The sequence below is a fragment of the Mobula hypostoma genome, chromosome 6 (genome assembly GCF_963921235.1).
Source record: "Mobula hypostoma chromosome 6, sMobHyp1.1, whole genome shotgun sequence".
Classification (NCBI taxonomy): domain Eukaryota; kingdom Metazoa; phylum Chordata; class Chondrichthyes; order Myliobatiformes; family Myliobatidae; genus Mobula; species Mobula hypostoma.
The window spans coordinates 30933197-30960808 of record NC_086102.1 but is presented as its reverse complement, the minus strand read 5'-3'; the positions used below and the strand labels follow the sequence as shown (position 1 = coordinate 30960808).

Sequence of the window (27612 nt, the reverse complement as noted above, 5' to 3'; positions counted from 1 at the left end):
TAACAGCAATCTGCCATTGCTCCAACACTAGTTATCTTGCTATTTCCAACCTGTCCTGAAACTTCTTTTTTAAGTGTGATATTCTTTCATGATGACTGGAAGGAGTGCCAGAGAACCTAAAAAGTATGATCTCCCTGCTTCTTTGGATTCTATTATGGATCTGCTGCAAAGTCATACACGACAGGCCTCTGAGAAGTTTCAACAATTCAGCTCTGAATTTAAATAAATAGTTGGTAAATTGGATTCTATTCAACAAACTCTTAATAAACACAATAAATGCATAAAAAATAATGAAGCAATTTTGTCATCTCTGGAAACGGAAGTGGATGAATTGCAAAAGCTTTGTGAAAAGCAATTGAATTCCAACGAAAAGTTAAGACAGAAGATGATCAACCTAGAAAATAGAAGTAGAAGAAACAACCTACGGGTTCTGGGTCTCAAAGAATTAATCCAAGGTAATCATCCTATGGAATTTTTTGCAAACTTTTTGCAAGAATTATTTCCGGAAATTTTGACGTCTTTGCCTATGATTGATCGAGTTCACAGATCTCCTGTGTTTAGACCTCCTAAGGGAAATAAACCAAGATCAGTAATAATCTGTTTTCATGAATTTAAAACAAAGGAGCTGTTAATTCGTGAATCTCGTTGAATAGGCATGATTGACTATAATGATCGTAAGATTAGAATTGTCGAAGGTTACTTGCCTGAGGTTATGCGGGAATATGCTAAATTCAACAACGTTATGTCTGTGTTTTTTAGCAAGGGTTTCAAGCCTTCCCTTTGCTACCCAGCCCGACTCAGAATCACACTTAAAGATGGATCTTTCAAATGGTTTCGCTCGACTGTTGAAGCACAAAGGTTTTTAAAATCTGAAGGCTAGCTGTTTAATTTGTCTTTACATGAAGACACAAGATTAAATGAGAAACTTTTAATTCGCGAATCCCGTTGAAGGAGCATGATTGGTTATAGGTTGGAATATTAAGATTCTCGAAGATTATTCATTTGAGGTTATGCAGGGACATGCTAAGTTTAAACAAGTTTTGTTGGATTTTTTTTTAACAAGGGTTTCAAGCCATCTCCTGGCTACCCAGTTTGACTGAGAATCTCATTAAGGATGGATCCTGCGAATGGTTTCATTTGAATGCTTAAGCACAAAGATCTTTTAAATTTGAAGGCTAACTGCTTAGTCTGTTTTTTCATGAAGATACAAGATTAAATGTTTAATGTCTTTCTGTATAAATAATTGCATCTTTCACTTTTGGTAAATCTTTGTAACTAATTTCCTTCTGTATTTTTTAATACTGTATTTTTGATATATGAGAATTGAATTTCTTGTTTGGATATTGTTTTGTCTAGGTTGGAATATAAATAACCTTGAAACTAATTGGAGCGACCACCAGGTTTTTTGGGGGGGTGTCCGTAGTTGTAGATGTCGGCTTTCTATTGGTCTGCCTTCTTTCTTTGGGAGGTAGGCGGGGGTATGGTTTTTTCTCTCAGAAGCTGTTTTCGAATTTTTAGCCAACTTGTTGCTTAGATTTAGATTATGAGGACACTCAGTCCTCGTTTATTGTCATTTAGTAATGCATGCATTAAGAAATGATACAACGTTCCTCCAGAGTGATATCACACAAAACAGGACAAAGCAAAGACTAACACTGACAAAACCACATAATTATAACATAATTACAGCAGTGCAAAACAATACCATAATTTGATAAAGAACTGACCGTGGGCACGGTAAAAAAAGTCTCAAGTCCCGATCCAGAAACTCCCCTGCCATAAACCTCCAGGCACCGACAACTGCCAACTGCCGATGCATTGGAAGCACCCGACACAGCCAACTGAGTCTGTCCGAAAACTTAGAGCCTCCAACCAGCCCCTCCGATACAGCCTCCCGAACGCCATCCTCTGTCAAGCACCTTCAACCTTGTCCCGGCCACCAAGACAGGCAAAGCCGAAGACTCAGAGGCCTACTCCTCCAGAGATTCCGGTTACCACACAGTAGCAGTGGCAGCGAAGTGGGCATTTCAGAAGTTTCTCCAGATGTTCCTCCGTGCCCTCACGTCTGTCTCCATCAAATCAGAATTGTGCATGGTACCCTACTTAACAAATACACATATCATTCCAGAGCGGCCGCGGGCGCTGCATCGCACCGCCATCTTCTCCTCCTCCCAAAAGTTAAGAAACCATTTCTCAAGGTTTATGGGTCGGCTTTAACTTACATTTTAACCCGTCCTTTAAATAATATTAAAAATGGACCAAACTATTAATTTACTCATTTTTAACGTGAAAGGGTTAAATCACCCTGTTAAACGTAATAAGATTTTTGCTTATATTAGGAAATTTAAGGTCCCTATTATTTTGATACAAGAAACTCGCATACGCAAATGTGATAATTTACATTTTTTTAGCTGTTGGAATGGACTTTGTTTTCATTCTTCTTTTCAGGCCAAATCTAGAAGAGTTTTGATTCTTATAGATAATACACTTTCCTTTGTCCAACATTGTGTCTGATACCAATGGACATTTTGTTACAGTTTCAGGAAAACTAGATAATAACTTAATAGTATTTGCCAATGTGTATGCCCCAAATGTAAATGATCCAGGATTCTTTGAGTTTTTTTTGTTTTTAACAAAAAACTTCCTTTATTTGTAAGTAAGCTAACTGAAAATTTAATAGTTAAACATATTCTGAGGATCTGGATACAATTTAGAAAACACTTCGGTTTATTGAGATTTTCCCTTTCAAGTCCCACTTATTCTAACTTTTTTTAAAACCCTCCATGACTGATTTAGTTTTTAAAGAATGGGACAGGTTGGGTATTAAATGTTTTTGGGATTTGTTTGTTGGAGGAAATCCTTTTTCATTTGAGCAATTGTCAGCTAAATATAGTTTACCCAAAACTCACCTTTTAGATATTTACAAATCAGAGACTAAGATCTCAATTATGCACATTTCCTATAAGCTCAGATAAGAACTTACTAGATATAATTTTCAATTTGACACCTTTTCATAATGGTTCAATATCTAATATTTATGGCATGTTACTGGAGATGAGGAATATTCCTTCAGACAAAATTAAGAATATCTGGGAACAAGATTTACAGACATCAATATCTGAGGAAACTTGGAATGCAAATTTTAAACTAGTTAATACTTCATCGTTATGTGCTCGCCATTCCCTCATACAATTTAAGGTGGTACATAGAGCTCATATGACTTAGGGTAAGGTATCTCGTTTTTATTCAGATATATCTCCCTACTGTGACAGATGTAATAATGGAGAAGCTTCATTAATTCATATGTTTTGGACTTGTCTGAGTCTTGAAAAATATTGGAAGGAAGTTTGTCAACTTTTTCTTTACTTTTCAAAGCCAATTTTAAGCCTAATCCTCTGATGGCCCTATTCGGTGTTGTTGCAGGACAAAATATCAAGCTGAAGACATCTGATTTACATTTTTTGACCTTTAGCTCTCTTATAGCTAGGAAGGCACTTTTGTTTTAATGGAAAGATGCTTTCCTCCTACTCATGCTCAATGGTTATGCGACGTTATGTCATGCTTAGATTTAGAGAAGGTTCGTTGTTCAATTTCTGAATCTTGTCAAGACTTTCGAACATTGTGGGGACCTTTTCTGAATTATTCGTTGTTTAAATTCAGATGTTGACTATTATTATTTTTTATTATATGAGAAACCTTTTCCTCCTTAATAAACAGCTTCGGTCTTGGTAGGGGTTAGGGGTTAGATTCTTTTTTTTTGGTAATAAATTGTATATTTCAATATAATTATTGATTAACTTACATGAATATGGGGTAATGAGATGGTTATTATGAATAGATATAATGTAATTGATAGTTTTTTAAAATCTTTTTTGACCTTTTATATATATTGTACTGTATTCTTCTATGTAGAAACTAATAAAAATATTGGAAAGATAAACAACAATGGATACAGCAATTCCGGTGGCACACCACTGATCACAGGCTTCCCGTTATGGGATGGCATGCTAGCGAAGTGGTGAGCATAATGCTATTACAACGCCAGCTGTAAAATTGGGGTTCAGTTCCTGCTGCTACCACATGGATTTCCTCTTGGTGCTACAGTTTCCTCTCACACTCCAAAAAGACAAATGTGTAGTGAGTGAGTTGGGGGCATGTTTGTGGGCACCAGAAGTGTGGCAACACTTGCAGGCTGCCCAGCTCAATCTTGCTGGTTTTATTTGATGAACATGGCACACTTCACCGTACGCTTCATTGTACTTGTACAAATAAAGTCAATCTACTACTGCTCTCTAGCAAAGGCAAATCCTTCATCCTGAATGCCAAATGATTTAACCTCCTGAACCAGTCTCCCGTGCGGACTTTGTCAAAGACCTTGCTAAAGTCCATGCAGACAAAGACCACTAACTTTTCTTCTTCAAAATTCTTGATAACTTCCTCAAAAAAGCTCTCTAAGATTGGACAAATTCTGTTTGTAGCTTAATTTTTCCATTTCTCACAGCATTCACAAACTTACAACGTCTAAAAGCTATAATGCTGGGGGCTTTAGGCACCTGGGAACATCATAATCTGCATGTTCCCTTTCAAGTTGCACACCATCCTGACTCGGAAATATATTCCTAATCCTTCATCGTCTATGGGCTTAAATCCTGGCACTCCCTCTCCAACAACATTGAAGAACTAACTTGAAAGCTCGAAGAAAGTGGCTCATCACCATTTCCCAAAGGGCATTTAAGAATGAGAAATAAATGTTAACCTTTGCTGTGATCCTTGGATGCTGAAAATGAATTAATAAATAAAAGAGGCCTTTTTCTAAAATATTCAATAAAACTGAAATTAAATAGTTGAAATTAATTGTCTTGCACTGTCTTTATTGGCAGTCTGAGAAAGTCAACTGTTATATCCATACAACCTTTCGTAGCTGACATGCAAACACTAAAGCGCTTGTTACAGTTATATTAGCAGATAATTCATCATGAAGGTCTTCACAAAAAAATAGTTAGAGAGATGGTAATATCAGTCTGAAAAACATTTGGCTGAATTGACATATTCCATACCGTTTTAGTCAGAGAAGGAGAAAAAAATTGAAGCTATTATTCCTTTTAGTTATTCTTTTATGACTAAAACATCAAGCTTAGACTGTTTTTGAAGACATGAGTTCTGCATTGTCATACAATTGCATAAGAGAGCAAAGTACTGTAACAAACTGTAATGAATACTAAGGTGCTTGCAGATATTTATATCAAACACCCTAATGGTTGGTAAATCTATAGCATAACACAACAACAAAAAATATTAGACAATATTGGTAAGGATCACTGGATGGTGAATATAACGGAGCCAATAGCTTTCAATGCCTCTTATCATCAGTCTTTAGAATTCGTTGACCAATCAAATAGAAAATAAACAATTTTGACTGTTCCATGGTCTAGGAGTTCTTTCAGTGCTTTCTTCTTTGGTGAATCTTGGAGATGCTCCAACACCCATTTCAGCAACTGTACAAATGATCAAATTACAAATACATTCAACCAGATAATATATTGTCTTGCTTTCAGGAATATTTTAGGTTCAATTGTAGAAATAAATAAGGGTGAAGCAAGTTTTAGTCTTTGAGAAATTATCACTTTTTTGACAGTGAGAAATTACCTTTTTAATCAAACCTTATCACTTCAGGACATCTGAGAACTTGACATCCAATCAGTTTCCTTTTACATTTAAATACATACATGCAATCTACTGATATGCACACAAAATCTTGAAAATTGAACCAATTAATTTATATTCTCAATAACAGAGTGATGGTGAAAATCAAGGAGGATTTATATGCTTTTTTAAAATAATGGAATTGATTATTTTCTATGTGGCAGTCCTTTCAAACTTATCTATGGTGTTAGTAACATCTTCAAAATATTCTATTAGATTTAGGAAACATATTTCTTTTCCTAGAAGGTTGTTGCTATATTATGATTTTCTATGTGTCTTGTTACCATGCTCTCAATGATCCTCATAACCTATCATTGTTTCTTCATGGTCACTGGGTTTAAAAGCTGGAACTCCACAACCAAAAGTACTGTGGAGGTACCTTCACCAGAGGGGTTGCAGCTGTTCAACACTACCTACTCAACAGCAATTAGATGAGCAACAAATTCTGGCCTTGCTAGAAATGCTCCAATCCTGTAAAATGAATAAAAGATAAAGGACTTATCTGTTCCTATCCCTTATGTTCTTATGATTTGTTTCCTCTAGGACCAGAGAGCACAGCCTTAGAATAGAGGGATGTCCAATTAGGTCTGAGATGAGGAAGAATTTCTTTAGCCAGAGGGTAGTGAACCTGTGGAATTCATTTACACAGACAGCTGTGGAGGCCAAGTCATTGTGTGGATTTAAAGCAAAGATTGAGAGGTTCTTGATTAGTTAGGGGGTCAAAGGTTTCAGGGAGATGGCAAGAGAATGGGGTTGAGAGAGATGATAAGTCAGTCATGATGGAATAGTGGAGCAGACACGATGGGCAAAATGGCTTAATTCTGCTCCTGTGTCTATGATTGCAGCACTTTGCCAAACATGGGTGTCAGGTGATCTAGTGAAAATGACATTTTCTAACTCGATACAGTGGGAGGCATAGAGTCATACAGCACAGAAACGGGCCCATCAGATCATGCTGACCATCAAGTCCTGTCTAGGCTAATCCTTTCCAGCACTTCATAGATTGTTGTGCCTAGACAGTTCAAGTGCTCATCCAGAAACTTCTTAAATGTTGGGAAGGTACCTGCCTCCCTGACATTCTCAGACAATGCATTCCAGATTTTAATCACCCTTGGGTGAAAAAATATATTCATTCAATCTCTTTAATCGTCATCTTAAATCTATGCCCTATGGTTTTGGACATCTCCATCATGGGGAGCAGTTTTTCACTCTCTCATTGCCTGCCACAGTTCTGCACACCTCAGTTGTGTGCAAGGAAAACAAACCACCCTACGCATACTCTCCTTATGGTTGAAACTTTTTATTCCAGGCAACATCTCAGTGGATCTCCTCTCCAGTCCAATCACATCCAGTGACCTGACTGCACACAATATTCCAGCTGTGATCTAAACAATGCTATATAAAGTTGTACCATGACCTCCTTGCTTTTTGTAATCTATGCCACAGCTAATGAAGGCAATCATCATGTATGCCTTCTTCACCACCCCATCTATCTGTGCTGCCATGTTCAGGAAACTTTGGACTTGTATACCAAAGTCCCTTTGTACCTCTAAACTCCCCAGAGCCCAATCATTGATTGTATGTGTCCCTATTAGATCTGACAAGTTGACAGGTATAAAATTCCATCTGCTATTATCTTACTCAGATTACCATCTGATTAATATAATTCTGTAGCCTAGAACAAACTTATAACTATCAAGCTCTGCAAAGCTTGAATTCGAAGGTTGGTGTCATTACTAATTAATCTATGGGACCTTAAAATAAAGCCATGGAGTACAAATCATGCTAAATAAGTTAACGACAGTTTATTTATTCACGTTATTTTTGACAACAGACTCATTCAAAAGAATTGCAAAAATTACAAGTCTTCAGGATGCGGCCATTATTATCAAAACCATAATTCACTGCCCAATCTAATTAACTCTGGAAAAAAAAAGTGATGGGATTAAATTCTCAGTGTTTGTTTCTAGGTCAGTATACCGTATGACCTGGTGGAGAAAATGTAGGGGATGGTGTTCCCATGCACGTGGCTGCTGTCTCATTCTTGATGGATCAGTTTATGGGCTTGGATGGTATGCTGATGTTGAAACAAATGAATATTTAGAGTGGTAATTAGTGTGCCAATTAATGGGAATGCTTCGGGTGAGTTGGTGTGGAGAGTTGAACTAAACTTTTCCATTTTTATTACTTTTAAGCTAATTGCTACTAACAGTTACCTTCATGTAAGGTTAAGTATCTTCCATTATTAAAACCATGAAATGTGATTATTTTTTCTTAATTGAATCTGTGTTAATTTTGAACATTTTAATCAATAAATTGATATGGATAAAAATTGTCTTAAACCATGATGCTTTATGAAAATTGTATACTTTGTCGTCAGTTCTTTTCAATTAGTTCAAGAGCATAGTTTGGAAGTCAACATGAATATTTTACCTTCTCATTTGTTCCACCAAAATCAATCTTATACCGTTTAAAAATTTGACTGAGACCAACTTCCTTTCTCGATACATTGACTTGGCAGCCATCAGCGCAGTCAAGAAAAGCTTCAGCTGAAATCTTTAGTTGATTGTCAACATCCTGGAATTGGGGATTAAAGCACAGTTTTGGTTGCAAAGTTCTACACCATCTGCATTCTGCTATCCATCCAAATATATTTTGGCAGCTTTGACTTGTATCTGAAAGTCACGTATCACCAAGTAATTTAAAATAACTACGTTATACACGCCTATAAATAATACAGGCTCTGGAACCCCTTCAGAATGTTACTCATTTTGGATAGGATATCAGGTGAGAAGCTAATTGCCTACAGGAAGCTCATTTAACTACGGCAGAGAAAAGTATAGAGCTTGATTTCACCTTCAGACAATACATGGGAATGTGTAATCCTTACAGGAGCCATTCAGAAGCCCTGACAGCCCTTGCCTTTCAGTGACTTTGGGACCCAAAGGCTATTTATACTCAAGTTGAAATCAGCTAACATGATGAAAAAGAAATTAGTATGAAATTTTGGGCAAATTGTACATTCCTTTATAGATACACTTTAAAATGAACCTGGACATTCTGTTATCAATCTCCAAATTTTCTTTAAACATTGCAACATAGCTCATTTTATAATTCTGCGTTCTGAGTTCATCAGCTAACCAGTTCAAGTTAGCCAGAGGAGCAAATGTCTCCTGCAACACCCAAAATGCTGGAGGAATCCAGACAGCCAGGCAGCATTTATATCAGTCAATATTTCAAGTTGAGACCCTTTATCTGGACTGAATGATACTGGGGAGATAGCCACAATAAAGAGATGGAGGGAAGGGTGGAGCAAGAGCTGGCAAATGGATCCATTTGAGGAGGTGTGACAGGCAGATTGGGGAGTGGAGATTGGAAATAGCACCAGAAATACTTTAGATCTTGGCTGGGACCAAAATGGGAGGTATGGAAGTTGAGTTGGAAGCCACACAAGACAAGAAGGCAGTGGAGATCAGTACAAAGGAAAGACATGTTTTAGTAGTGAGTCTGGGTGATAGTGTGGTTGAAGAGGGGGAGCAGTGAGACAGGATCTTACAGACCTCCTGCCAAAGAGAGGAGGAGAACTTCTTCAAAGTGGGCATACCTTGAAGGGACTTTGTGGGGGAGCAACAAAATTCAGACACGAGAACCTGGAGCAACACACAAAGTTTATTCAACATTTTATGTTTTACTCTAGATTTCAACACCCACATTCTTTGTGTCATGAGGAAGTGTATCCTGCTGGACCATTATTTGCCCTTCTTTGTCAATTAGGCCATCAAGTATAGACTTAAACTTTCCATCACATCAGAAAAAAAGTCAAAATAATACTCTGATATCATCAAGTTATATGAAAAGAGAAAAGACTGTTGGAAAATTCAGGCAGTCATTTATGAGATTTAAAAATTGCAACATAAAATAAGTCATTGGTAAAATGCATCCTAAATAAGGAGACAACACCAGAAAGTGAAAACTTTCGAATGTTCAAAGTTTAAAGTTTTATACTTTATACTTTATACCTTATTGTCGCCAAACAATTGATACTAGAACGTACAATCATCACAGCGATATTTGATTCTGCGCTTTGCGCTCCCTGGAGTGCAAATCAATAGTAAATATTAAAAATTTAAATTATAAATCATAAATAGAAAATAGAAAAATGGAAAGTAAGGTAGTGCAAAAAAAAACCGAGAGGCAGGTCCGGATACTTGGAGGGTACGGCCCAGATCCGGGTCAGGATCCGTTCAGCAGTCTTATCACAGTTGGAAAGAAGCTGTTCCCAAATCTGGCAGTACGAGTCTTCAAGCTCCTGAGTCTTCTCCTAGAGGGAAAAGGGACAAAAAGTGTGTTGGCTGGGTGGGTCGCGTCCACGACTATCCTGGCAGCACTGCTCCGACAGCGTGTGGTGTAAAGTGAGTCCACGGACGGAAGATTGGTTTGTGTGATGTGCTGCGTCATGTTCACGGTCTTCTGCAGCTTCTTCCGGTCTTGGACAGGACAGCTTCCATACCAGGTTGTGATGCACACTAGAAGAATGCTTTCTACGGTGCATCTATAAAAATTAGTGAGGGTTTTAGGGGACAGGCCAAAGTTCAAAGTAAATTTATCATCTAAGTATATTTATGTCACCATATACTACCAGGAGATTTATTTTCTTGCAGGCAACCATAGTGGAACAAAAAAAAACAATAGAATCAATAAATAAACTGTACGCAAGCACTGACAAACAACTAATGTGCAAAAGAAGGTAATCTGTGCAAATACAAAAAAAATTAATAATCAATAAATAAGACTGAGAACATGAGTTGTAGAGTTCTTGAAAGTGAGTCCATAGGTTGTGGAATCAGCTTGGAGCACATGGTTTAAAATGGTAATTGGAACAAACCTCGGCGGTGTAAATCTTGATTGGAGGGCAGCTAATTGCTCCATAGTTCAAAGCAAAATGAATAAGTGGCTCTACCCCCTCCAGTGCAACCTGAAAAATTAAAGAAGGTGTTACAGTGCATTTCAGATAGCAAAAGAAAAACACCATTAAGTGCCAAGGGCAGAGGGAGCTGAATGAATGATGAAAATGCCAAGTAATTAGACCCTCAAGGTCATGCTTTAGGAATTAATTGATCTGTTGCTCAAAGCAGTTGATCAATCTTCTTTTGATAACCTCACTGAAGAGGAGTCTCCATCATGAACAATAAGCACAGTAAGTAATATTTTTTAAAAAATCATCATCTCATCTGTAAATAGATTTAAGCCCTTTGACCTCCGAGTCCATGGCAAAAGAAAAAAAATAAAAAATAAAAATAAATAAATAAGCAATAAATATCCAGAATATGAAATGAAGAGTCCTTGAAAGTGAGTCCACAGGTTGTGGCAACAGTTCAATGATAGGGCAAGTAAAATTGAGTGAAGTTACCCCCTTTGGTTCAACAGTCTGATGGTTGAGAGGTAATAACTGCTTGAACCTTGTGGTATGAATCCTGAGGCTCCTGTAGCTTTTGCTGGCAACTGTGAGAAGAAAACATGACTTGGCTGGTGAAATTCACTGAAGATGGATGCTACTTTTCTGCAGCAATGCTCCATATAAATGTGCTCTGTGGTGGAGAGGGCTTTACCTGTGATGGATTGGGCCACATCCACTACTTTTTGTAGGATTTTCAATTCACAGGGACCAGACTGTGATGCAACCAGTCAATATAGTCTCCACCATGCATCTATAGAAGTTTGTCAATGTTCTAATCTCCCAGTGAGGACTGGTTCATGGATCATGGACCATGAAAGGGAATTTCTAACATTTGCATCATCATACATATACCCAAAACCTCCCATGTAGATTGATTCAGTTTCTAGATAATAAAGTTGTTGAGTTTTTGGGTTACCTAAGTTGTGAAACTGTATTTTTAAAGCAGTGACAAAACACAAAATGCTGGAGGAACCCAACAGACCAGGCAGCACCTGTGGAAAAGAAGACAGTTGACATTTCGGGCCATGACCCTTCACTGGCCCGGGACGTTGACTGTACTCTTTTGCATAGATGCTGCCTGGCCTGCTGAGTTCCTCCAGCATTTTGTGTGTGTGTTGCTTGAATTTCCAGCACCTGCAGATTATCTCTTGTTTGTGTTTTAAAACAGTGAAATTAGTTTATATCAAAGATTATATTATAGAATATAGTTGACGTTAATTTTCTGCTCAATGGTCAAGTAGAGCCTTTATAAAAATCCACTTTGCATTGATGAAACTCTGTGCAAAATGGAAGAAAGTTTAATACATTCAATTATTACAGATTCTATGTAGTATTGCCTTAAAGAGCAAAATAAGCATGCACTCTTATAGACTAGCTTTCGAAGTAAGTTGTTTTGATCCTTTATTGTTTAAAGTATTCAATCACTGGTGATTTGAAATTTTGATAAACCCAATAGTTCAAGCACTTGCGGCATTACCAGATAATTTTTTTGGAACTTGCTCATATATTGGCCAAATATCCCACATTGCCAAATCTCCTTTTGATTTTTAGTGAGATTTTTGCTGTAATAATTTGATGGGACAGTTACAATCCAGGCAGAGTAAAAACATATATTCCTGATGATACCTAGATCATCTTATAAGATTGAGATTTGGAGAAAACATAACAAAGACTAGGATTTGCAATCAAAGAAGACAATTCACCAAAAAGTTCAAGTGCTGGAATAATCATTATAATTATTTTAAGGACATTAATCAACAGAGTTAACTTATTTATATAAATTCAGCAGTATATTCAAGCAGTAAAGCAACCTTAAGACGTTGATCATTTTTTGAGAATGGTTTTGTAACTTGAGCTGGACCTTTTCGATTACCACGAAGTACACCATTTTGAATATCATTCAGCGAAAACACCTTTCCACCAATCTTGTAACTTATGGAATTAAAAAACTGAAACGGTACAAAATTGATTTCAGAGGACATTATTATAAACATAAATCAAATAAAAAAGTATCCACTTTGGAAAACTCCTCAAAATAAATTATTATATTTATTTTAATATGGCATTTGATCTGTTCAACATCTTCAATCAGAAGACAGCAAATATGGTGAGGGATAATTCTTGATTGAGGAGATATCTGAAAGAGGTGTTTAAAATCACAGCAAAACTAGATGGAGTAAACAAAGAAAAATTGTTTCCAATGGCTGTTATTTCAATAACCCGAGGACACAGATTTCTATCAATTAACAAAAAGGTCTGGAGGTGTCCGTTATGCAATAAATATTTAGGATTTCAAATGCACCAACTAATACAGACTGCTAGATAAAGTTTTAGCTATCACCTTCAAAAGGAAATGAATATAAGGAAGAATTATGTGGGGGGGGGGTAAAAAACAAATGATGGAACCTTTATATATCGAGTTTCAAAACATTGACGCAGGCATGATGGGCCACCATCTGGTTATTTTGTCCTTTTAATGAACTATGTAAATGGCAGTTAAAATGGTTGCCAGAAAATACAGAGGAATCTAGATCGGCTGGGTAAGTGGATTGAGGAATGGCAAATGGAGTTTAATTTAGATAAGTACGAGGTGTCGCATTTTGGGAAGACATATCAGGGTAGGAATTTTACAGTGAATGGTAAGGCCCCAGGAGCAATGTAGTACCGAGGGACTTAGGAGTAGATAGATTGCAGAAATTGGCGTCACGGATAGACAGGGTAGTAAAGGTGGCTTTGGGTATTCTTGCTTCCATCAGTCAGGGCATTGGGTACAAAGTTAGGATGTTATTTTGTAGTTGCACAAATCATAGATGAGGGTATACAGTATTTGAAAGATTGTGTTCAGTTTTGGTTGCTCTACTATTGGAAAGATACCATTAATTGGAAGGTGTACAGAAAAGATTAAAGAGAATGTTACTTGGACTTGAGGAACTGAGTTATAGAAAGAAGTTTGGGAGAGTAGGACTTTACTCATTGGAAAACAGATGAATGAGAGGGTGATCTTAATGATCGGCATTGGTAGGGTTAATGCACTCAGCTAAGTAATAGCTAATGCACCCTGTCTTTTTTCCCCAGGGTTGGGGGAACCAAGAACTATAGAGTCCATACTTTTAAGGTGAGAGGGAAGAGATTAAATAGGACCCTAAGGGGCAACTTTTCCACCTAAGGGGTGGTCTTTATATGGAATGAGCTGCCAGAAGAAGTGGTTGCGACAGGTACTGTATATTAAGAACATCTAAAAGGCGTTTGGGGAATTACATGGATAGGAAGGGTTTAGGGAGATTTAGGCTAAAAATAAGCAAATGGAACTTGCTTAAGTGAGAACTTGGCTAGCATAGGGCAGAAGGGCTGAAGGGCCTGATTCTGTGCTGTATGCTCCAAGACTTTATAAATACTAACCGTAAAAGTTTGGATAAAGAAAACATCACTTGTCTCTTTACTGGGAACTTGAACTAAATGTTTTCTCTTTATCCCAGTCCTGGAGAAAGTGGTTTTAACTTGGTTGAAACATTACTCAGCTTCTGTTTCCACAGGCGCAACCTGACCTGTTGAGGGTCAAATCACTGACCCTGCTGAGTGTCCCTGGCTTTTACTGCTTTTCACATCACTTCCTGACCTGACTCGCACGTGAACCCATTCTAGGAAGCAACCTCTCTATGGAAGAAAATATATCTATGTGCTCAGAACAAGTAAAGACTACGTCTGCCATCATACTTGATATCTTTGCCATGCATTTCTTGGAGGTCCGTTCTTAATATTTCCATGAATGACTAATATATTGTACAGGTTGATGAAGAATGCCAGCTTCTTTATCCTACTGAGACTGCTAATATCGATATGCTGTAACTGCGTTGTATGTTGACAATACTCCTCAAAAACTGGATTTGCAGCCATGGATTGATAATCTACTATCTGCAATAAAGAAAAATGAAATTGTTAATTATAATTTTGGACATATCTGCAACTAAGAAACCTATGTTTACTCCATCATCAAACCAAATGAGCTAAAGCTATCTATAAAATAATTACAAGAATCAGTAACATTTAAAGAGCTGTTTAGCTCTTTATTTAACAGAGGTTGAAGTTTTAGATAGGAATAGAAAATTTTAAATTGTTTAGCAAAAGAATAGGATTTTAAAAAGGAAGTATTGACTAACCTTGCCGTCTGATGTAATGTGTTCTGAGAACAACTTTGCAAGTAAATCTTTCATGATCTCCAAATATTGAAAAACTGAAATTTGACAGATTATTTCAGCGTGTTACTATTAGAAACAAATATGAGATTCTGCTTCAACAAAGTTTACAAAAAGAAGTGGATACAGTCACTTCATCAAAGTAAAGCCCTCCCCACCATTGAGCACCCCTACACGATGTGTTGAAAGCAGCATCCATCATCAGGGACCCCCACCACCCAGGTCATGCTCTTTTCTTGCCGCTACCTTCACGGAGAAGGGACAGGAGGCTCAGGACTCAAACCACCGGGTTTAGGAACAGCTATTACCCCTAAACCATCAGGCTCTTGAACCAAAGGGAATAACTTCACTCAACTTCACCACCTCCCCATCATTGAAATGCTCCCACAGCCTCTGGACTTTTCATCTCAATATTTATTGCTTATTTATTTATTATTATCATTTGCTTCTTTTTGTATTTGCACAGTTTCTTGTCTTTTGCAGACTGGTTGAACAGCTGAGTTGGTGTAGTCTTTCACTGATTCTATTATGGTTATTATTCTATTACGGATTTATTGTGTATGCCCGCAAGAAAATGAATCTCAGGGTTGTATATGCTGTCATATATGTATTTTAATAATACATTTATTTTTAACTTTGAACTTTGCTGTTAAAATTTTCAGCTTTAGTTACTGATCACTTTTTAGCCTCCATTCCCTACACCTCTGAAATCTTAGCAACACACACAAAATGCTGGAGGAACTCAGTAGGCCAGGCAGCATCTATGGAAAGAAGTACAGTCGAAGTTTTGGGCCAAGATGCTTGGATTTCCAGCATCTGCAGATCTTCCCTTGTTTGTGATTTGGCCTCAGAAATCTTTCCCAGTTATAGACCAAATGATATCTCTGTTCTTCAGAAGATGATCTCTTCATAGTTCTGAACACCTTCATCCTACGATTGCGCTCCATCTCCATGTTCCAAGTTTCACTCTCAGCACCTCTATGCCTCACCAGTTCTTTACTTCTTTAAAGTACGATGGGAAACCCAGGTCTTTGAGTTATATTTTTGTCACTTGTCTTAGTGTAGTTTCTTGTGTCATTGTGCCACACTTAGAACAATAATTGCTCCACTGAAAGAAGCCAGGAGGGAATAGGAGGAAGAGATAAAAGGCTGAAGAAGAAGGAATCTCCAACTATCCCTGCTTCTTACTTCATCCACCCTCCCACACAGCAAAGCTGAACTGAAACTGTGTAGGGAGAGGATGTGGTGTTAACTCAAGCAGACTAGATAGGGAGGAAAGAAAGGTGATGTGCTGGAAGCTCAGGCTGCCCTGAAAGGGGCAAAGCCAAATGGAACTAAAACATACCACAAAGTGAGTGAAATGGCTATAAACCTGAAATTAATGCAACAAAGTTGAGTTGAACCTGGCCTGGTAGGGAGAAGAAATGGTGAGAGCTCAGTCGGACCTGAAAGAAACCAAGGTTGAACTCAAACCACCGTTCTGAGGAGAAGACGTGATGCAGTTAATACAGACCCGAACCAAAACAGACCTGAAAGAGAGACAGGAGCTCAAGCTGTCCTAGCAAAGAGAAGGCAGGGTAGGAAATTTTCACCTTGAAAAGGAGAACGCAGAACCAGCGGGTAAGAGCACAAGTAGACATTGAAGGAACCAAAGTTAAGCTTAAATGGACCAGATAGGGAGGAAAGGGAGAAGATGTAGTGGGAGAACAGATCAGGTAGATCTCAAGTGGACGTGACAGGCAGAAAGCCAGGTGGATCTCAAGCGGACATAACGGGGAACTCAAGTGTACGAAACAAGGGGAAGTGGATGAAATGGGGGGAAGGCCAGTGGTGGCAGCTCAAGTGGACGAAACAGGGGGAAGGCCAGTGGTGGGAGCTGCAGTGGACCAGAAGAGCTCCAGCCACCCTTGAAGGGAAGCAGGGGTAAAGCAAATCTGAGAGGGACACAGCAAAGTTAAACTCAAGCTGCTCGTGAAAGGAGGTGGAATTGAGCTTAGTTTGACGTGAAAGAGACAAGTGGAGCTAAATCAGACCTGAAAGGGACAAGGTGGATCTGAAACCAATGTAAAAGGGACATGACGGAGTTAAAGATGACTTGATAAGAAGAAAGCAGGGTGGAAGCGCAAATCACCTGGAAAAGGAGAAAAGCGGGTGGGAGATCGAGCGGATCAGACAGTGAGAAGGCAGAGTCAAGTGCTCAAGCCGTACTGAAAGTGAGAAGGCAGTGAGCTACTGAAATTACCCTGAGTGGGGGAGCTCAAAGAGACTGGGAAGTGAGAAGGCCAGATGGAGTTAATATCAACCTGAAAGGGGAAGATAGAAGGGACAATGTAGGGTGAATCACTGACATACTGGACAGAACCGGGTGGCTGATAACCAGGAATGGAGAAATTTTAAACGGTCTCAGTGAGGCAGGGAGAGCAGATGCATCAGGATGACCCAGAGCACTAGGTGGAGCTCCAAGCAGACATGAAAGGACAGATTTTACACCCTGAGGGTGGCGTATGTGGAACAAGCTGCCAGAGAAAGTGGTAAAGGTGGGTAGAGGTTTAAAAGATATCCAGGTAGGTACATAAACATGAAAAGGTTAAAGGGATATGGGCCAAACCCACGCAAATTGGTCTAACTCAGGCAGGCATTTGTCAGCATAGATCATTTGGGCCAAAGGACCTGTTTCTGTGCTATGAATCGATGACTATGACACTAACATGAGTTAGGAACAAAGACAATAGCTCTATTGATCGTCAGAATCCCTACCCTGAAGTGATTGTCTGCTTGGAGGTTCAAAATCAGGAGAAACACGGCAGTGGAGAAGGCAAATTTGACAAAGGCTTTTCAGTCTTGGTAGGAGGTATCCTTGTGGCTATTTGAAAAAGACTGCTGATCCCGTGAAAGCATTTACAAATGAAGAAAGCCAAGTCTATAAAAGATTATTTAAAAACACTTGAAACTTTAAGCGTGCTTTTAAATAAGTAACCATTGTAAACAATGTTCCTTCTGATTTGTAATGACTAGTGTGCACAAAAATCTTGTACTGTGCAATATTTTGCCCAGCGACAACAACGTGAGCACACTGAATATTTTCTTCAATAAAAACAGTGTAAATAATCCTGTTCTAAAATCTGCAGACAAATCATTGCAAACTCCATGTTATCAATACCATCCACATCAGAAACCAGAAAAGAAAATGTGATTGTGTACGACCATGAAATATACTTAACATGGCAATAAAGTCGAGGGTCACAACCTTTTGTGCACTAGTACCAAAATATGTGTGTGTGTGTGTGTGTGTGTGTGTGTGTGTGTGTGTGTGTGTGCGCGCGCGCGCAAGCGCACAGCTTAGAGGGAACATTGATTACAGAGACACAGATTTTGTGCAACAGTGCAGGATTAAGTTATTTATTTCTGCCTTCTCACTATCTCTGCACATAGGTTAAAAGAACTGGATAAAAACTAGTTCTCCTTAACATTACAGAGATTCTCCTCCAAGCTGCTCAACATTCTCATTTGGACATACTATATATTGTTAGTCCTTCATCATCAATAGGTCTAAATCCTGCAATTCCCTGTTCAAAGGTATTGTAACCTTCAGCTGAAGGACTGCAGGTCACTGTAGAAGACAGCTCACTGCCATCTTCTCAAGAGCAGTTAGGAATGGGCCACAAATGTTGGTTTTGCCAATGATGTTCCTGAAAATGAATTGTTAAACATTCACCCAAATTCAAAGTTGAACGTGTACACTGCTTCTAATTACTTCCCAATTTTTTTGCATAGTGTCTATTTTGGGTGCCAGGGTAGCATAACAGTTAGTGAAACTCTATCACAGTTGGGGCATCGGAGTTCAGAGTTCAATTCCGGCGCCATCTGTAAGGGATTTGTACATTCTCTCCATGACCGCGTGGGTTTCTTCCAGGTGCTCCGGTTTCCTCCCACAGTCCAAAGACCTACCAGTGAGTATGCTAATTGGTCATTATAAATTGTCCTGCAATTAGGCTAGTGTTAAATAGGTGGGTTGTTGGGCAGTGTGGCTCTTTGGGCCGGAAGGGCTCGTTCAGTGCTGTAACTAAATAAATAAATAAAATTGCTCGGCAATCTCTTTACTGTTGGTCAAGGACATTGACTATGGTTGAAACAAGAAAAGAAAATATGTACATACAATGATAGATGATTAAATTTCTTATTGGAATTGAAGATGTTTTCCATTATTATTATAGGATGTGGAAAGTGTCATTCACATTTACTACTGATAGCAGTCAGGAACATTGGATGTTGCCCATTTAAATCATATGTTCTGGTGGTGATCTTCCACTGAACAGGAGCAGAAAAGGAATAAAATTCTACATACCAGAAGAGGCTGCAATTTTGGCATTTAATGAAGCAACAGAGTCATGCTCCACCAATCTGTACAGAGCATTGCTGTCTTCAAATTCTTTTACAGCCACGGGATTTAAAAACTTTCTATTTGTCAGATCTCTTCCCAAGTCAATCGCTGCAGATTTGTCTATATTAAAATACAGATCAAAGGACAAAAAAGAATGAGTACTCCTTATAGATATGTTTACTAATCAAAACAACTACTCAGAAGTTATTTTAGAAATTTTATTTTAAAAAATAAGCAACACACATCAAAGTTGCCAGGCAGCATCTATAGGAAGAGGCGCAGTCGACGTTTCAGGCCGAGACCCTTCGTCAGGACTTAAGTTCAGTTTTCCTCTACTCTGCTGTAAGGCACATGACATCAAAGTAGTTCTAAAGTCCCGTTATCCTTTATCAATAATAAGGATAGCCTCTCCTTGGTCAACCATTATTGCCCCACCACTATCAAGTACAATTCTCTCAACAACCCTTTCCCTATCTCATGGTTCATCCTGTATTGAAGAAAAACTTTTGAATCTAACACTTCTCAAAGAGGGAATTGAGATACTTGGTGTAGGGTAGGAAAGCAAAATAGAGTTACACAATCAGCAAAAGGGAGATCTGGGTACCGGCTGGCAGTGAGAATGTGATTTCCTTGTGCCCCTTGCCAACCAGCTCAAGATTTCCCCTCACTATCCATCTGGTAACTTATTATTCCCTTCCCACCCCTTGATCTTTTTTTCTGCTCAGGCTGAGACCACTTTCTCTCTCCCTTTCTCAGTGAAGCCAGTGTTCTGTTCCTTATACCCTGCCTCATTCCCTCCATTCCTTTCCTCCACATACTCTCCTGCCTCCAGCTTCTAGCACACAGTAGATCTCCGAGACCTTGCCAACACCCATCTAGGCAACTACTGGGAGAGGAACAGAGAGAAAAAATATTTTCCATTATATTGAACAGAATCCTCAAGTTCTCTGGCCAATCAAGATAACTCTGCTCACAAAGGGCCTTTCCATCTCAGTCCTCCAAAATCTAGCACTACCACTGACCCATACCCTGGCACAAGTTTGTACAGGTAACCAAAGGTGAATGTCTGAATTTGTGGTCACTTTTAATTAAGAGCTACTGTAACAATAATGCATTAGAAAACTAATGCTTGCAGGGTGTGTGTTAGATACAAGGCTATGTCCAAAGGAAAATGGCTGGAGTCACTTAGTTGCTAATGTGTTGATTAGGTGCATTAAAAATCTGATGAAGGGTTCTGGCCTGAAACGTCGGCTGATCTTTCCACGGATGCTGCCCGACCTGCTGAGTTCCTCCAGCGTGTTGTGAGTGTTGCATTAAAAACCTAACTTACAAAAATTAGTGAAAATAGTGAAATAAAAACTGCCAATATTTACAAAAAGGTATCTACCAGAAAACACAATAATAGCTCCATACTATTTTTGTGCAGTGTGAACACCTGGCAACTCTCCTCTCTCTCCTACTGAGAGCAAAGAGCTCCGGTTATTAAACACCAGGATATGCCATCTTTAATTACCCACAAAGTTAACTTAAGACTACACATGAATTAGAATATGATGCACCTCACAATGTAGTTACAATCATATTACAAAATAAACAGAAATATCTACCTTAAATACAGTGCACAAACAATATGTAAACATTTATCTTCTCCGTGGATTGTCACCTTGTCGTGGAGAAGCTTGTGTGGTCCTGAGATCCCGAGAGTGATGCCGTCTTGAGCTATGCTCCTGGTAGGGTCACCCATGGCGGTAAGGTCGAGGGTGAGGTTCCTGACAAAGAACAATCCAACCAAAACCTCAACGGTGGAACAGGCGGACGAAGTTACTTTGAACTCAACGGTTGTGAAGGCAGATGAAGGCTGCAACAAATCCATCAGCTCCAATCGTCGTGGTTTCCATGCCATTGGAATCAGTTGGTTGATTTGTGAAGTATCGTGTGCTTCTTGGAGTGCAACATCAAGTACATGTTAAACAAATACACGCACAGGCACTTTCGCTCTGTGGGCCACTTCAGAATGAAGACCATCATTCTCAACCTCGAGGGATAGCCATGACGAAACATTTATATATCCCCATTACTAAAGAAATGGAATATTCTGCATGTATGGCAGAAAAGGCACCATAAAACCAACCCAAGCACATTGGCTTGGTTTATACCTATTACGAGAATAGACCAGGGAAGACTGTGGAGTGTGTGCACTCAGTGCAACGACAGTAGAATGACAAAGCAGTGTGTGTGTGTGTGTGTGTGTGTGTGTGTGTGTGTGTGTGTGTGTGTGTATATATATATAAAGGAGTGTGTATACCAAGCACTCTCCATCAGAGTGTGCTTGTAAAACAAATGGAAATATAACTGAATTAGTGGTAACCAGGATATCCTTTGAATATGTGACAGGAGGCTCCTCATGAGGTTGTGCTATCATTAGAAGCTATCACAATCTCATCTCAAACTGCTGCAATCAAATCAAAGGACTTCTGAGCATTTTTCAACTGATGAAAAGTAGAGGATTTTTCATCTAGCAAACTCACCAATATTTCTATTATCGACCAGCCAATTCACAAAATTTTTCCCTGAAAAGGTGTCCTGGTATAGTTTGAGGCAGATCCAGTTGTTGCCAATAATCCCACTTTCCTTGAAGTCCATGATTAGGTTTGTATATTCATCTACTTTACTTACTGGTTCTACAAAGCAAATAATAAAAATTCATTAATCTTAACGGTGGGTGCTTTAAAGCTTAGACATAAATGTGCATTCTGTGAATCATGAACAGGTTGCCTGTTTGTATACTATTATACCTGCTGTCTCTTTGAAAGAAGCCATCCTGTACCTTTTGCAGTAATTAGGTACAGATTATGTTTGACATAAATAGCTAGAATCAAATAGAGCATTATTTGTGGTGGCAAACTTTTCCTTAACACAAACAAAGAACTAAATCTCCAAAACTAAAAATAAAGTTTCGCTCTCAATTGTTGAACAAAATCACTGAGTAGCACAGTGGTACAGCAATCAGTTCTGCTGCCTTATCCAGGTTTGATCCTGACCTTGGGCATTGTCTGTATATTTTTCCTGTGAATGAATGGCTTTGCCACGGGTATTCTGGTTTCATCCAAGATGGCCAAACACACGTTTAGTCTTAGGTTAACTGACTACTGTAAAATGTCTAAAGTGTATGTGGGCAGCAGAGGCAGGTGATGGGATTGAAAGAGGAAAGCGTAAGATTTGTGTTGAAGGGTGTTGATGGTCAGAATGGAGGCAATGGATAAATGGGCCTGTTTCTGTGTTCTGACATGATGACTCTGTAAAACGCTATTTCTTTAAATACCAAGTTTTCTGGATTACCTACGCTTCATACAAGAAGCGGAGTTAGACTTCCAGGCCAATATTCCGATGAATCAGAAATGTTAACTTTATCTCTAATTCTACGGTCATTTCTCTGCTGGCGAATACCTTAAACATTTTCTGTTATTAGAGCAAAGTTATTTTGAGACACTACAAGGAAGTAATACTCTATAGCCATCAGAATTGAGTGAAGTATTTCATTCTTAAAATCTCAATCTGAATTAATATTTGTGAGGAACTTCAGTTACACTCAGAACCTCTTCGGACTGGCAAACAGAATTACACGTTTCAACCATGGACAGGAGCTGAGTCATAAAGCTAAAAGTAAGCTTACATATTTCACGTCTGACTATCACACATTGGATATAATTTAATTTGATATTCACTTGTGTTATGATAATAAATTTGCCCATGATCAACAGACTTTGGATCATCATTAATTATGTTTAATTGAACAAACCATTTGGTTCTTGAACTAACTGGCAAAACCCTAATCACCACAGTTTAGCAACACCATGTACACTTTGACCACTTTGCAGTAAAATGGACTTTTTTGGTGTTTGTAATTGTGCCTTCTGGTTAAAAAACTGTATTTTTCATGTTTAATGTACATTTTTCCTTGAATGTAGCCTATATGATGCTATGGGCCCGTGATGCTGCTGCAAGTGAGTTTTTCATTGTACCTGTGCACAAACGTACTTGTGCAAAGTGATAATAAAATCAATCTGACTTTGTCATAAGCTCGGTGGATACAAGAGAGGGTCATGTGCTGGGTTTCCTGACTCTCCAATGACTTGCCACTAGTAACTAAGCACAAGTCAAGATACTCCCCACTTTCCTGGATGAGTTCAGTTCTAACTACTCTTCAGGAAATCGACACCATTAAAACTTTGATTGCCACCCTGTCTGCTATACTAAACTTTCACTTTCTCCACCATCAGTACAGCACCTCATCAAGGCTCCATTAATAGCCAAACCACAACCTCTATCACCAGGATAGTTAAGAGCAGAAGATGCTGTGAATGCCATCTCCAAGTCTCTCTTCATACTTCCTGACTTAGAAATATATACCATCTTTTTATTGCTTCAGAGAACTTAAAACACAGTGGGATTGCAATGGGTCAGGGAGAATGCTCACTGGCATCTTCTGAAGACTAACAACGAATGGCAATAATTTCTAGTTACATAGGTGGCCTTTGACATATTGATCTACATGAAGTCCTAGGACAATTCCATTCCTCTGCTCAGTTCCAATTTCCTTATAACTTATGGTCTTACACATGCCAATTAACAATTCATGATTTTCCCAGCAGCCACATGGGGCAATTTATAGTAAGTGATTAATCCACATGTCTTTGAACTGTGGGAGGAGGGGAACCTATGACAAGAATATCACAGTGAGAATGTAAAAGCGTCACACAGGTAACACTGGAGGTTAGAACCGAGCCAAGCCGACTGGAGCAGTAAGGCAGCCACACCACCAGTAGCGTCATTGAATTTCTAGTCATTCCAGAATTACTGACATCGTATGAATAATTGAAAGAAATACAATTAGTTGTTGGCTTCCCATTCCAGGGCCAAACCACAGGAAATTTTTTACATTGCATTGGCTTTGCAAAGCAGCAGAACCTGTTCACACACTGCACAGAAACAATTGTCTGTTTTGAAACATGTTTTGATCTGCCATGCTTCACATAGATATACGTACTCTACTCATGAACAGATTGAACAAACATTCTTCCTCCTTTAGTCACGTCAAGAACCCGATACCACAGCAAATTCTCTTTTTTGCAAAACATATCATCAAAGTTCTGGTGTCCACGATGACATTCACCCTTTCTATGATATAACCATGGCAACTACACTCAGTGACCACTTAACTGGGTACCTCCTGTTCCTAATGAAGTGTCTACTGAGTGTATGTTTGTGGTCTTCTTCTGTTGTAGCCATTCAGATTCAACATGTTGTGTACTCAGAGATGCTCTTCTGCACACAACTGTTGTAACATGTGCTTATTTGAGTTACTGTCACCTTCCTGTCAGCTTCAACCAGTCTGGCCATTCTCCTCTGACCTCTCTCGTTAGCAAGGTGTTTTCACACACAGAACTCCTGCCCTCTGGATGTTTTTGTGTGTTTGTTTGTGTTTTGCACCATTCTCTGTAAACTCTAGAGGCTATTGCACAAGAAAATCCCAGGTGATCAGCAAATTCTGGGATACTCAAACCACCCTCTCTGGCACCAACAATCATTACACAGTCAAAATAACTTAGATCACATTTCTTCATCATTCTGATATTTGGTCTGAACAACAACTGAACCTCTTTACCACATCTGCATGGTTTTATGCATTGTGTTTGTGCCACATAATTGGCTGATTAGACATTTGAATTAATGCGTAGGCGTACCTAATAAAGTAGCCTCTAAGTGTACAGCTTACTGCTTCCTTTCAACATTCTGCTTTGAATTTTCAATGGAAGCTGCAGCAATGTAAAGCCTGGATGGAAAGAGATGGCTACAATACATGACTGGTACGCCTTCGCCTTGATAGTCACCACTTGTGAGTTTGTGGAATTTCATTGTTCCTACCTTCCTTCTGCACCTGTTCTTCAACAACTTCCGTTTCAGGGATTGGAGGAGCATCTGGAGGTACAGGTTCATTCTTAACCAGATCAATCAGTTTGTCAAGCTCGGCTTGCGGCTGATGAGAAAAGAAGTGATTCATTATTTCACCATGTTATTGCATTGTGACTATCTGACAGGTACATCAAAAATGTTGCTTTACTACTGGAGGAATTCATTAGGTTAAGCAGCATCTATAAATGCTTAGGGATGGGTGTCATTTTGGGTTGACACCCTGCATCAGGACAGAGAACGTAAAGGGAAGATAGGCAGCGTGCAGGAAGGGGCGGGGGGGGGTGCAAACCAGATGCTGGTAGGTGATAGGTGGAGAAATGTAAGATAGGGTTGATGGGTAGATGGAACCTGATGGGGAAGGGGGTAGGAAGGATGAACCAAGGGAGAAAAACCCCTTGTGGTTTGGTACGTGGGTGATGGGCAGATGGAACTATATGGGGGGGTGTAGGAAAGGTTCAGCAAGGAAGAGGAAACTCTGGTGGATAGGCATGTGGGTGATGGGCAGATGGAAGCAGGGAGGAGAATGTAATAATGAGCAGGGGTGTGTCATTGATAAAAGGTAACAGAGGATGGACTGATGGAATTGAGAAAGTAATACAGGAGAGTGAGTTAACTGAAAGAAGAAAAAATTATTGTTCATATCATTAGGTGGTACGTTACTGGGTAGAATATGAGGTTTCCTTCCGCTTTGCATTTGGCTTCACTGTAACAGTGGTGAAGGACAGCCAGTTCATAGTATTTAAGTTAGCAGGAAAACTACCCTCATCTCACAAACCTACACCCTGTTTGGAATCATGCAGATTGAAACTCCTTGTTTAATTCCTCCTGGCCACGGTATACATGGAGCTGATAATTAGTTTCAACCAACACACATAAAAGTTGCTGGTGAACGCAGCAGGCCAGGCAGCATCTCTAGGAAGAGGTACAGTCGATGTTTCAGGCCGAGACCCTTCGTCAGGACTAACTGAAGGAAGAGCTAGTAAGAGATTTGAAAGTGGGGGGGGGGGAGATCCAAAATGATAGGAGAAGACAGGAGGGGGAGGGATGGAGCCAAGAGCTGGACAGGTCATTGGCAAAAGGGATTTGATAGGATCATGGGACGGGAGGCCTAGGGAGAAAGAAAGGGGGAGGGGGAAGCCCAGAGGATGGGCAATGGGTATAGTGAGAGGGTCAGAGGGAGAAAAAGGAGAGAGAGAAAAAAAGAATACATAAATAAAGAAATAAAGAAAGAAAGAAAGAAAGAAAGAAAGAAAGAAAGAAAGAAAGAAAGAAAGGATGGGGTACAGGGGAGGTGGGGCATTAACAGAAGTTAGAGAAGTCAATGTTCATGCCATCAGGCTGGAAGCTACCCAGACGGAATATAAGGTGTTGTTCCTCCAACCTGAGTGTGGCTTCATCTTTACAGTAGAGGAGGCCTTGGACAGACATATCAGAATGGGAATGGGACGTGGAATTAAAATGTGTGCAGTGGAAAGACATATCAGAATGGGAATAAATAGTTTGTTGCGTTTACCATTCATATTCAATACTTCCAATATTTTTGACTTAGTCAGTGGTAGATTCCGTTCTGAGTGGAGTGCAGAACAAGGTGATTCAATAAAATGGACACCTACTTTATTTGTTTAGAATTTTATCATATGAATAAAGTTCTAGGCCATATTAACTTACCATACTGCAATAAGTGATCAGTTTTACCTACCAACTTCTGAAAATCATCATTTCCTCCAACATGGATGTTGTTAAAGTAGATTTGTGGTACAGTAAGACGTCCAGTGAGATCTATAATCTGTTGGTGTATTACAGGATTTTTCTCCACATTGACTTCAAAGAATGGGAGGCCCATATTGGTCAGGTGATTCTTTGCATAACGGCAGTGAAGACATCCTTTCATGGAGTAAAGAGTGATTCTGCCTGCTAGCTCCTGTTGGATCACTGACTCTTGCTGCTCCATTTCTGACTTACTGAACTGAAGGCTTGTATTACCAATCTACATTTGATGCTGCTGTGTTTGTTTCACAATAGTCTTGTGTAGAAGATGATAAATGATTGCATGTCAAGGTTGTTTCATTCCTTGGGCCCCTTTCTCTTTTTGTATGTGACAGTGAATTTTTCAGTTCCTGAAATTGATGCAAGGGAATTCAGGAAAGGGGAAATCAAAAGGAACACTTATTTATAGAGAGTATTTCACAAATTTAGAACACTCTAAAGCACTTCATAATCAATAACTTACTTCTGAAGCATGATCTCATTTGGGAGTGCTATTTTTGTCCTGGTATTCAAGCACACAGGTGACTAAGAAAATCATCACTCTCTAAATTCAACATACAAAATATATTGTCTTGATGTTTTTGTAAAAACATTGAGATTTAATCTCAAAATCAAAGCATGATAAACTCTTATTGATC

The 27612-nt window shown here is 39.0% G+C and overlaps 1 protein-coding gene across 1 annotated transcript; it reads right to left on the bottom strand.

Moving 5' to 3' along the window:
• Positions 1-5366: 5366 nt before the first annotated feature.
• On the bottom strand, positions 5367-27158 carry LOC134347769 (uncharacterized). Its single transcript, XM_063050173.1, has 10 exons — positions 26907-27158; positions 25160-25271; positions 21763-21915; positions 19199-19354; positions 14818-14891; positions 14375-14572; positions 12472-12609; positions 10589-10678; positions 8137-8280; positions 5367-5495 (listed from the first exon to the last, which is right to left on the bottom strand). The coding sequence occupies exons 1-10, from the start codon at positions 27156-27158 to the stop codon at positions 5367-5369; spliced, it is 1446 nt and encodes a 481-aa protein (XP_062906243.1).
• Positions 27159-27612: the final 454 nt, after the last annotated feature.

Coding starts and splice junctions, on each gene's coding strand:
- LOC134347769 (XM_063050173.1), bottom strand. CDS start 27,158: ATGGAGCAGCAAGAGTCAGTGATCCAACAGGAGCTAGCAGGCAGAATC. Junction 14,573..14,817: donor ACATTACATCAGACGGCAAG/GTTAGTCAATAC, acceptor TCTTTATTGCAG/ATAGTAGATTATCAATCCAT. Junction 8,281..10,588: donor TCAAGATTTACACCGCCGAG/GTTTGTTCCAAT, acceptor CCCCAATTCCAG/GATGTTGACAATCAACTAAA.